Raw genomic sequence first — 13,161 nt, forward strand, 5'->3', positions numbered from 1 at the left:
TCCTGTTCTGCATGTGAACAGTGTTGGTGAGTTCATCGTTTTTGTTTTCTTGCAGGAATAATGTAGCTTGTTTAAACTGGGCTGTAGTGCAACACAATAATTGTGTCATTGGTCATTAATTCCACAATAACCCCTCAGCATAAAGTCAACGCAGAAAGGTTATTGAGATTATATGACTTTACTTGCCCCCTTAAAACAAGGAGCAAGTCCCCAACATCATTTCACATCTGTGTCGGTACAACCTCAGTGTTACTATTAAACTGTTGTCTTAGAGCACTCTGAATTATTGGCACACCTGGTATGGACAAGATTAAAGCTGCTGTCAGTGATATACATACTTTAAAATCACGGATGTATTTAGTCTAGGAATAACATTTTGAGTTTCCGCACAACACTATCCAATCAGGAGCCAGAAGTCCACAAAGAGGCGGGTCCTCTCTGCTGGTGAGGTTAGACTGTTTGTGGGTGAATAAATGATCCTCCTCATCAAATGTTTTCATGAGGTGACATAAGGGAAGAAGAAGGCGGGGAATGGTATCAGACAACATGTCGAACAGCAGCTTTAAAAAAAAAAAGAAAGAAGAAGAAAAAATATTGCATCGTGTTCTTGTTAAAAAAAAACAAAATTACAAAAATGTTGGCACTTGTATTTTGAGCATTTATGCAAATCCACTTGTGTGTGATTCTGCCATCGTTTTCAAATGGCTCCAAATAATACTGAGAGTCTGGAAAGTAAGGAAGACTGAGTCAGCGGTTTGCAGCGGTGATGATGATGTGTGAAAGCCTTCATTTAAAAAAAATAAAAAAAAATAAAAAATGTGGACTCTGGATAATAATCATAATCATTACAACTCTTCTGCACCAACTACACACAACGGCTAGCATTGTTGCCTCACAGCAAGAAGGTCACTGGCTCGGATCCCGGTTTCGATCGAGGGCCTTTCTGTTTGCACATTTTTCCCCGTGTGCGTAGGGGTTTTCTCCGGTTTCCTCCCACACTCCAAAAACATACAAGTACGGTATTTGGACGCTTTAAATTGACCACGGGTGTGACCCCGCCTTTCCCTAACGTCGGCTGGGATTGGCTCCAGCCCCGTTACCACACTCGCGTGGAGGGCAAAGCAGTAGACGATGAGTGAGTGCACCAACTGCCAATAATTCTAGAGGACACTGTGTATGTATATGATTCACTAAAAGAAGAGCGATGCTTTTTTATAGAGACAATTAACATGCTTACGATTCTTCATTAAAGCAACACTCTGTAACTTCTTTGATGGGTCTTTGTTGGGTCTCTTGATAGGTCACTGACTTGTAATGGGGGGGGGGAATGAAGCGTTCTTCATTTGCCACACTGAACCTGAGCCTCTGTCCTTGCTCTGTCTGTTCCCTTGTTGATCCTGTTGATAAATGTCTAGTCACTTCTTCGCCTGCTTTTTGTAGTATTTTTCTACCACTTCCATCATTTACAATAGCAGAAGAATAATTTTCTCTGCCTTGTTTTGGTCACCGAATGGGTCTGTGCCAAAAATTGAGTGGGTCATTTTCTGTGAACACTGTGTTCTCTCAGCCAAGAGATCATCCCTTCACTGTTCAATCATTACTTTATACCACAAGCTGCTTGCAAACATGCACTGAAGTCTGGACATTTTGCTGAAATTGGCAGACAATTTCCACTTAAACCATAGTCGGTCACTCAAGCTGAGAAGTAAACTGTGCACTGATTTCAAAAAGAACTTAGTTTGAGTGGAAGTCTATGGGAAATGTCACTCTATCTATCACTTTTACCTGAGGTGTTCATTTGTCTATTGCCAGTTTCAGTTCTTCAAAAGCACATCAGTTTTTCAGAAGGAAATAAGAAATAAGATGATAAATTACAACCCCTATGAGTGAACACTACTGTGATTGACAGTGTTGTCCAGTAGGTGCCTGGTTGCAGGTGATGTTAGTGAACGTCCAGTTTAAAAAACACTGACGTGGTGCTGGTCAAATCAGAACTCTTGAGGCTTTTTGTTCTACAGACTGATCTGTCTATGCCTGGAAGTCATCAAACGTCACATAGTGTTGCTTTAAGATGGAGGTGCTGTGATATGCATCGTTTAAGTTGCTTATTAATAACCCTGTCACATTTTCAAGCAGCACATAGAGTAATGGCCTCCACTGATCAATTCTTCAGCTCGGTGTGAATCATATGAACTACACACGGGAAGATCTGACCTCGCACTGTGGACACAACTCTCATCAGTGCTGATCACGACATCCATCCACTGTTTCTTATCCTGAGAGCTTGTTAAGATGGAGGCTCAAGTGTAACTCTGCTGGCCTCATACCCTGTATATCATCTAAAAAACAAAACTGAAAAACATCTGGCTGCCCAGAGTGCATCCATTTAACCGTTAACAACACCATGATTGTGTTTGTGTGTGTGAGAGAGACAGAGGGAGAGAAAGAAGAAGAGGGAGAGAGGAGATGGTGTATTGCACATCTTTAGTACAGAGCACAGTGTCCAGAGTTTGATCTGAACCCTTCTGTTCAGCACCATGAGACGTTACAGTATGTGAGTGCTCGGTGGCAGATGTGGGCCTCTGGGTCCACCACGTCGTGTTTCCCGCTCTGACTCGGTCCGTCTTGCTCCGACTTTTCTCTCTCTGCCGTCTGGCAGATTCACGTTCACACCGGACGACGACGACGTCGTCGTCATGGCTGCTTCGGCCTCTCCAGCTTCATCAAGGGCTCTGATGCCGTGTCTGAGTCGCTGTGGTGTTTCCTCTCGCGCGGGGACTCCACTTTGCCGCAGCGTGTCCATGAGGGCGAGCGCATGTACCCGCATTTGGGCAGCACGGGCTGCTGGGAACCTGTCAGCCAAACACACAGTGACTTGTTACTCGCGGGAATCGGCCGACAAACGTCCCAATCCAAATCTCATCACCTCACCTTTTACCATTTAATCCAGCCACAGGACCTTTATTTATAGTGACCAGTCTTTTCCATGTAGCTCAGCTGTTGACTGTAGTAAAGCTTTATTTAGAGCAGACGCGCAGTGGCATCTAATTTCATATTACCTGTTTTTGATGTAATTGGTTGCACTTTAATCGTTTTGTTTTTAATTGGCTTGTTTTGATCCCTTCTGATTTGCTCGGGCCTCTCTGCCCTGAGCTCACACAGCTATTCTTGGGGTTAATATAGAATGAGAAAATAAACATGATTGGCTAAGATTAGTGAAAGAGACAGTTTTATATTATTTAATGCATCTAAAAACTAGGGATAGACCGATTATTGGCGCCGATATTCAGCATTTTGACGCATATCTGCATTTTATTTATTTATTTAAAATGTCAGTTCACTTTATAAGAGATCCTGGGAACTCCCTGCACTTTTTTGTTTTTGTTTGAACTTAAAATATGTTATATTGAAATTTTGGAAAACTTTATTTACTGTAGAATACTTTAGGGAGCTATGTATTTGTTGTCATTTAACATTATAAGACATGCTGCTTTTTGTTAGAATTTTAAAATAAAGAAAAAAAAAAACCTTGAACATGTTGCAAATCTGAAAAGCTGTTTAATAAACATATGCTAAAGTTAAATGTTGGTGTTTGTATTATTCAAAATTTTGACGCCAATATTTTCACTTTTAATGCAAATGAACAGCGGCTCGAAATATCAGTTATTGGCCTCCTAATAATTGATATCGGCCTTGAAAAAACAAAAACAAATCTATCAATCTCTCACAGCAGCATCCTTCTACAAAACTATTCAATTTGGCCAATTCCCCTTCTAACCTCTTGGTGGCGGTGTCTGACCTTCAAGGATGAAATCCAGGCAACAAAAGGAATGAGAGGAGAATTTTACAGACCTAATACTTCCCTCCGTCTTTCACTGCTCACAGCGTCATCTACTGTGGGCTCTCCTGAGTGATATTATTCCAAGTACCTGGCTTATACTATATATCTCCTCAAGGCCGCGTCCATACGCTCACACTTATTAAACTGAGAGAGGGAGGGGGAAAAGCAGAGAAGACGTATTGATTTTAGAAGATTGATGGTATCCCCACTGGGTTCTATTAAGTGGGACAACGACCTCCTCAGCAGTGTGGAAGAGTCTGTGTCGTGGACCTGCTGATTGTGTTTCTGCCGTTAAACACATTGATATGCTATTTAAAAATGATAAACAAAGTGAGACACGCAAGAGTCGTTATAAACTCTATAACCCCAAACAGATGATCTATGTACTCTTTAGGTTGCACACAGACAAAACTCTATAGTCTGTGGTTTGCCCGCAGCTCTGCCATTAGCAGCCATTAATATTCTTCTGTCAGCGTGTTGCTGCATCACTATAAACACTAAAATCTCCTCCAGGAAAAGCCACACAGACACAACAGCAGTGCTCCAGGATCATTAGAATCATTCTAAACTCCAGTAGGACATTATAATCCGATTAAGACTTCTTAAATGGGATTAATCTTGGAGTCTGTGTTGGTGAATTGGGGCATGTTTCTTTTCAACTAAGATAATAATAATAATGATATGTAAAAAGCTGCTGTTACCCCCTCAAAAGGCAGTAAATTGAGCTGGAATCTGACCACTTACATTGAAGAGAGCTTTTACAGAGCAGCTATAAAACGCAGTGTCAGGCTTTCAAAGCTGCACAGCGTCTTTTAAGGGGTAACACTTCACTGCACGCCTCATTTCTGGCTAACTCAAAAACACTCGCACCACTGCAGGGGTCGGGGTGATTTGAAAACGTCTCCTTTTGGCAACACGGGTCATGACAATTTATAGATTTATTTATAGCTTGATGTGGTATAGCTTTTTTCTCTTGCCAACACCAAACTACACATTTCAAATCAGTCTATAATAGTGAAATAAGGGGTCGCAGGGGGAGCTGGGGTCACTATCCTACACATACAGAGACAAACAGCCACTGACAGTCAGTCAAGTCTTAGGTCTTTGGACTGTGCTTGTAAAATAAGCATGATGCACTATGCTAAACTTAGTAAATGTATGATAATAAGAACCTTTGAATATATAGCACAAGTTAAAAAGTGCTTTACAAGATGAAAAAAAAAACCAAAACAGTTACAAACTGAGTAACTAGCTACATGTATTATAATATATAAGTGAATGGTCAATGAATGTACTTTGCTCCATTATTTTTCTTTCATTATTACATCTGTTGTCTGCTGTTATATAGACTCGAAACCATCGTGAAAACATCCACCGCACAGCAACACAATAGGTCAATCATGTTGTGCAGTGTCATCAGTTAAAACAGCGCCTCGGCTCCGACAGGAGAATGGGAGGCTAAAGCCTGTGACGGTGGAAAAAAAAAAACTTAATGGGTCATGAATCTCATTTGATCTCTAAAAACAAAGAGCAAAGCAAATGGGCAAAGTCGACCTTTTGTTCGGTCGCTCTGAAGCTGCTCTAGAACGCTGATGTGTTCACACGGCACACAGAGTAACAACTGTAAACTGATTTTAAACAAAAACAACATCTATAAGTCATGCAGTAACATGGGTTATGATGTATTTTAAGTGTTAAGTGGCCTACGAAGGACTTTGTTTCTCCATGGAAAAGTAAATTATTGAAGAACCTACATTTAGCAGCGACCCCTCTCCTCTCCTTCCCCCTCCTCTCCTACAACTCGGTCATGCTCGCCACACATTCGGCCCTCAGTCATGCTCATTGCTCAATCCTGCTTGACCCACATTTACTGTACAATGCAAACTCATTTGCGGGGGCTGCAACTAATGATAATTTCCATTATAGAAATGAATATGTCATTTTCTTTATGGAGTAATTGATTTGTGGTTCGGGTCCATGATGATGCGGTGGAAAATGTGTTTTGTATTCTTGTCGACAAACATTCAGTTTCCTGTCACACACAGCACGAATGAACACTTAAATCACAGAAATGAAAACAAAGGCACTTTCGCCCCTATGTCAGCTGGGATTGGCACCAGCAGCCCTCATGTGGAGGATAACACGGTAGAAGACGGATGAAATAGAATAGTAAAGCACTTGTGATGCATGGAGTTACAAGGCTTGAAAAACGAAAGAGACTTCAAAGAAAAGAGAAGGAAGAACAGCTGAGGTGCTAACAGTGCATTGCTGTTTCTCCCTCTCTCTTACACACACACACACACAGACACATATTCTTGTACTTGCTGCATACTGAGGACTGAGTATAAGTGCTGACAAAGTGAGGACCAGCAAATTTCCACTTTTTAAATCAACACAATTACAAATATCTACTACTATAAAGAACTACTGGGTGCAGTACCATAAAATGTCTGCAGGTGGAGCCCCAGAGCAAAAATAGTGTGAAACGCCAGGGCTGGAAAATGGGTTTTTGTACCAAATTGAGGACCTCTGTTAAAAACAGAGTATATCATTTTTACAACCTAAGTTGGTGATTTCAATGCAAACCAAGTGAGGACCGGCAAAAATGTACTCACTTTGTAAAAACGACCTCACTTTGTTGTTTAAAACCCCTCACTGGTCCTCAGTATGCCGCAAGTACAAGAACGCACATACAGACACACACACACACATCCTTGTCAGTTTGCACACTACAGCAATTCCACCCTCACAACACTTGCTTGCACATTCATTGACGGAATTCAACATACTGACCCTGGCACGTATAGCACATTAACGAATGTTTACCATCTGCATAATTAATAATAACTATGAATAATAAATGATGCCGTTGCACTGTTTTGTCAGTGGCTAATGACTGTCGTTCATTCTCTTCCTCTGTGTATTCCACAGTACTGTTATCTGTCTGTTTTGTTCGTGTGCAACTGTTCTTGGAAATCAATATTCCTATTCTTTTTTTGATACCATGACGAAAGCAAATTATTGGAAAAATGTCCAAGAATTTTTGTCTTCCTCGAAGTTCTAAATGAGTGTCTGTGTGCAGATTCGGCAGCTTCAAGCACAGATTGTTACCGTTCCTCTGTATGAGCCACGTAAGTGAGTAAGTGATGAGCTGAGGGAGAACAAAGAGGAGGAGGATTGTGTGAGGCATTAAAAAAAATGTCAAGAAGTGAGAAATCTCTGGAAGTAAGTTGAACAAAGACACACACACACACACACCACTGAGCGCTGTGTCTGTGGTTGTGGTTTGCTGCTTTCACAGGAGACTGTTCTATTTCTGCTTGAGACTCACACGGATAAAAATAGAAGAGGCGAAAAATGACTTTTACTGCAAAATTGTCACTTATGATAATTAAAACAGACTTTTCCTTTGCAGTTTCAGGCTACACATTTTTTTTTTTTCAGATTCACATAATATGCTCTTGTAAAAAGACAAAAAAGTTGTTTTATGATGCCTCCTTGGATACAGTTGACCAAATTGAAACAGTTAACCCATGGGTGCGAGGATTCGCTTGATGAATTCTGAAGTTAACATAAACAAGGCAAAAAGTTTGTTCGATCACCTTTTGATCAAATGAGCTTTTGCTTAAATTCAAGCTTTTTTTTTATCAAAAGTCCGGGAGCACAAGTCAGTTGAACATGTCGGGAGCTTTGTGTGAAATGAAAATAATTCAACTTGGTAATAGTGATGTGTGCAGCTGTGCATTTGCTGACAGCAGGACTTTGTCTTGATTAGCAGGCAGCAGAACAGCTGATGTGAGGAAGCCTCTCAGCCGTTGATGATCCTGCACCTGTGCTGATTGGTCACAGCTGAAAACAAGCTAAACGTGTAATATACTGTACAATATAAACTGTTGTCAACAACACACAAGGAATTTATATAAGAGAATATGATTTTTAAACTGTCCAGTAACAATTTCATCCATCTTCTACCGCTTTATCCTGCCCATAGGGGGCGCGGCTGCTGTGCCAATCCCATCCATCCATCCATCATCCATCCATGTGAGGCACCACTGCTACATCCCACACTGACTAAGGTTCCCAATGAAATAATTTTTTTTTTTTTTTTGCATAGATAAGGTTCTGACTCGAGCATCTTCATTATGAATTATTGGCTGCAGAACCGTTCAGATGACCCACTGTCACCATATATAACTAACACTTCACAAGCAGCGTCATGATATGGAAAAATGTATATATTAAAAAGAAAACAATAGAAAAGAGACAAAAGGGAGAATTAAATTTTAAAATTAGAGACTACAAAAATTGCCATCTCAAGCTTTTTCCCTTTCTTCCCCCACCTGAAAGACTGAATAATTATATATATATTCAGCTTACCATAGAGTCAAATAGTAAAAGTAACATTAATGTTAAAAACCAAAGAAATTTGTATTTACAGCCTTCCATGCCCACAATATGCAATATTTGCATGATGTTTAAAGCAGTGCTTCTCAAATGGAACGTTTCCAGAACCATCAGTTATTTATCAGTTATTTATTTACGAATGGCTTCACAGAACAACAAATATTAAATGATAAATATTAAATGTTATCCGAAATAGTTCACGTTACTTCTTCTTGAGCCGCCTTGAGATCCTTTGTGCGAGCTGAGGGTTAAGAGGATTTGTGGTGGAGCAATTTATGTTAAGTCTCCCAGGTCATAAATAAAACATAGGAATATAGGATTTCTTTTTTTTTTTTTTTTTTTTGCTAATTTAATTTTTTTTGCAAGTTCAGAGACTGATAGGCTGATCTTTATTCTTTACCTGCTGCACATGCAGAGTGAAGTGTCTCATCCATATTCACACTGTATGTTTGGGACTGACAATGTTATTGACATAATCTGACTCATGGGGCGAAAGGGTGATGTCGAACAAGGTCAACATTAAAACACAAAACTGTCTCACATATTTATAAGAAAATTAGGTCAATTTAATTTATATTTGTGTAATTGTTAATCAATATAAGATGTGCAATTTAAATGTTATTAATCATTTATTCCATGTAATAACCTTTCTGTAGAATTAAAATAAAGTGATCATAGAGAGAACTAGTTTACTGCACCTCCTCTATACTCTGTTCCTGCCAGAGTTTTGATCAAAGAACAGTTCAGCAAAAAAAAGGGAGTTGTATCATAAAATATCAGCAAAGCATTTCAAAGATGGGGAGATTCCCTTGGATTATCTGTCACATACGAAACTTGTGCCATCTTTTATCCCAGAACGTTAACAACCTGGACGTGACACTCAACAATCAACTATTCAACTATTAATTATTCTATTAACTTCCTACAGTTTTGGAACTCCATTATAGCACATGCATGAGAAGGTTAGGGTTAATAATCATCACATTCTTAAGTATTGTTTTATATATATATATATATATATATATATATTGTATAAGAGATTCTCTTATGATTCTCTTTACATTACAAACATCCAAACATGCATTGACTTAGTTCCAGGCCTCAAAGAATCCCACTCTCCGTGTGACTTTCGAGTAAAATAAAGGTTAAATAAAATCAAATGTATGTTCTTACCTGCTGGAAAGTCGTTGTGGTTTTCCTCATCAGAGTCAACAAACACCTCAGCCAGTTCCTGGTCAGACATGTCAGTCAGCTCAGTCAGGTCCAAGAGGTCAAAGTGCACCTCTAAAGAAGATACACTGCTCAGTGGTTCTATGAGGCACAGAGAGAGAGACGGAGCATGTATTTATTCTGGAGAAACGGTCAGAAATGTGTCTTTAACTTCAACTTAACTTAAAGTTGTTGTAATTGTGAACACAGAGCCCCTTAATCCAGTGTCATGCTGCTCATTAATCTCAACTCCTATGAGATTATTATCTTGCTCTTGTGATACTATAGTGGAATCTGTTTCAGGACTATTTTCACTCTCTTTCTCATTCACCTGCATACAAACATTGCACAGCTGTGTGCCGTCATTGGATTTCTTGAATCTGCCTCTGAAGCAAAAATGTCAGATGGAACATATTCAGCGACTACTGAAGCCTGAGCTGTAGCGAGTGTTGCGGAGATTTGATTATATAGTGAGTCGACCAAGGACGGAGTTTTCTGGAGTCAGAGAAAGGCCGAATAATGTTTTTCCCTTACAGTGAGGGTCTGTAACGTACGACGGAGTATTAGGGCCACATTGAGAAATCGAGAATAAAGTCTTAATTTACGGGAATAAAGTCTGAAATTTACAAAATTTAATTTGTAATTTTTACGAGATTAAAGTTGTACTGTACTGCCAACGGGAATTGTTGTCATTGTTCATGTTGTGCACGTTAAAGTCCAGATACGTTTGACGATGTGATGCTGATGTGCCAAAAGATTAAGTATCTCCTTGTTTGTGAGACCTATTCTAAAGTACAATTCCACGAGATAGCTCCACGGCCCTCATTTGAACAACTCTCCTCTTCTGAAACAACAGGTTAGAATATTCCGACTTTATTCTCGTACATTAACCACTTTATTCTCAAAGTCTGTGAAAAAAGTTTTTTCTAAACGTGGCCCTAATACTCCGTCGTAATAATGTGTTTCTGAAATGTTTTATTTAATTGGTCGACATTTTTCAAGGTATAGCCTCGTATTTGCTCTCTTTTTCCTCGTGTGTGTGTGTGTGTTGGACATGTTCATTTCTGTACAAACATTGTGATTATTTAGCAGGTTTGTCTTCTGGCTGCACACTGACAGGGTCCAGTATCACATACTGCATGTTGGGCATCGTAGGGTCTGCCAACCACGCTCAAATGTTAATGTATGTAAAGTAGAGTAGCGTAGAACATGTGATTGTCTTGATGATCACCCAGGAAGTGAATGTGCGTAATCGAGCTGAACTAATGCGGCAATCTTGTGAGAGAGATGTTTAGAGAGACTTCAGCGTCTGACTGAACGATGGGTCTCGTGACGACCTGAATGCTGTTATTATCCCGCGTTGTTTGTTCACTGTTTTCCAGGCAACATTCTGTTGCTGCTGCTGCTGCTGCTGCTGCTGCTGCTGCCTTTAATGCCATGCTTCCCTTTCCTGATTGAGAACATATTGATCTAAGAAAAGGGCTGATGATTATGCTGAGGCAGTGGAGGGTCACTGTGACAAGTTTCAGAGATGATTAAAAATATACACAACACCAGAAATGTCAGGAGACCAGAGGAATACAAAGTGAAAGAGGCGGCGACTCTGAGAGAATACAAATAAGAAATTAACATGTCGAGGCCTTAGAGCTGAAATAATGACCAATGATAATCCAATGACCAAAACATTAATGATGTGTTTGTTTTTATGTTTGTTGTTCTTTTGTGGCAGGGACACAAAGATTCACATCTTTAAATGATCTATACATCAGTTAATTCATATTGCTGTTACACTAATTCAAGTTGTCAATATAGTCAATAATAAATTAGTTTAACTGCTTATTTAGTTGTTGTTTTTTAAAATATATCCTTTTAAAGGTGCGTTATGTAATAAATCTAAAGCAACTGGCCATAAAATCCTCCTAATATGTCACAGAGACTGAGGAATAATATTAATACAACAAACTGAACTCACCAACAACAACAGCACAGCCAAAATATTCCCATTTAAAAAAAATAAATAATAATAATCTTTTGCAGACTGCAAATCATGTTTTGGCATGTGGCGCCACCTACCGCTGTCTACCAATCATTGCAGTCAGTAGAGTCTCAGCTGCCGAGCAACCACGGGTTGCCAGTTACGTCTGAGCTACAATTGCGGAGAAAACAAAACCTAAAAGTCTTCGGTATTTTGAGTTTGAGTGTAGTAACTGTTTTTGGCCACATTCTCACATATGGCACCTTTAAATATGAACATATTCTGGCTGATTTGAATGCCTGATTTAGAGCATCTGTAACTCCTTATGCATTAACTTTTCAATTGCTTATTAAATATGAAGAACTTTGCATAGAGCCCAGATATAGATCACCACACTTTTAGAGGTCATTTAAATTCGTTTTTTTTAAAAATATATTTTATTTTTCCCAAAGGCTGAAGCAGGGAGGCTGAAAACTGAAGAGGAGATCATGCCACGCACACACACACACACACACACACACGCACACACACACACACACACACACACACACACACACACACATTCTTGTACTTGCTGCATACTGAGGACCAGCATTTCCACTTTATAAATCATCAAAAACGTCATACTATACTATGTCTTCAAAAATTTGAGAAAAAAAATTGACCCAAAATTTGAACAAAAATGTTGACCCAAATTTAGAAAAAATTGACCCAAAATTTAAAAAAAAAAATTGAGCCAAAATTTTTGATCCAAAATTTGAAAAAAACGTAATTCAATACTATGTTGTCCAAAATAATAAAAAAAAATTGACCCAAAATTTTTGGTCCAAAATTTGAAAAAAAAAAATTTGGTCCGAAATTTGAAAAAAAAAATTTGGTCCAAAATTTGAAAAAAAAATTTGGTCCAAAATTTGAAAAAAAAAATTTGGTCCAAAATTTGAAAAAAAAAATTGGGTCCAAAATTTGAGAAAAAGTCGTCCAAAATTAAAATTTTTGACAAATTGAGTATAGCATGTTATAGCAACCTAAGGAAGTGATTTCAATGAAAACAAAGTGAGGACCGGCCAAAATGTCCTTACTCCGTAAAAATTACCTCACTTTGTTGGTTTAAAACCCTCACTGGTCCTCAGTATGCTGCAAGTACAAGAACACACACACACACACACACACACACACACACACACACACACACACACACACACACACACAGCCAAATTGTGAAACCAGGGTGATAGAAGAGAAAGATGAAAAGGAAAGCATTCCCTGCCTCATTTTCTTACTTTTGAACTGGCTACATGCTTAACTCCACTTCTTCTTGCTGCCTCGCCCTCAGCTCTTTTCCCCTTTCTTCCCCTCCTTTCTCCTTGAATAATTGATCAATGCATTTTCTCTCCCAGACAGACACCGAAACAACTCCCTCCTTTTCAAACGCCAAATCGCGGGGGAGCGATGAGACGTCATCAGGGACGACTGACAATAGAATTCACACTGAGACAATGAAGGACTGTCTAAAGCAGATAGTTATTGTAAAACAGCAATAGATGTACTTCTACAGATCCATTAAGACGTTCTTGATTCATCTTATTATTATGTTTGGCAGGTGTGTAGATGCAGATGATTCAATACTCTATGAAACACCCTTTGTCCTCCCCATAGAGGAAAACTACAGATGGATTAAGAACAAAGAGTATAGGGCATGTGAGGGAGAAGTTCACATTTGGAAGAATAAGTG

The 13,161-nt window shown here is 39.1% G+C and overlaps 1 protein-coding gene across 1 annotated transcript in view; it reads right to left on the bottom strand.

The window, feature by feature from the left end:
• Nucleotides 1–2,694: 2,694 nt before the first annotated feature.
• dbndd1 (dysbindin domain containing 1) overlaps nucleotides 2,695–13,161 on the bottom strand; it is a gene marked incomplete at its 3' end in the record, with an annotated part of 21,366 nt that continues 10,899 nt past the window's right edge. The window contains exons 3-4 of the mRNA XM_083901164.1: nucleotides 9,419–9,556; nucleotides 2,695–2,852 (exon numbers count right to left, since the gene is read on the bottom strand). Coding sequence (XP_083757290.1) covers nucleotides 2,695–2,852; nucleotides 9,419–9,556 — 296 coding nt within the window. The remainder of the gene's footprint in view (nucleotides 2,853–9,418; nucleotides 9,557–13,161) is intronic.

The sequence above is a fragment of the Microchirus variegatus genome, assembly GCF_963457635.1.
Source record: "Microchirus variegatus genome assembly, chromosome: 14".
NCBI lineage: Eukaryota > Metazoa > Chordata > Actinopteri > Pleuronectiformes > Soleidae > Microchirus > Microchirus variegatus.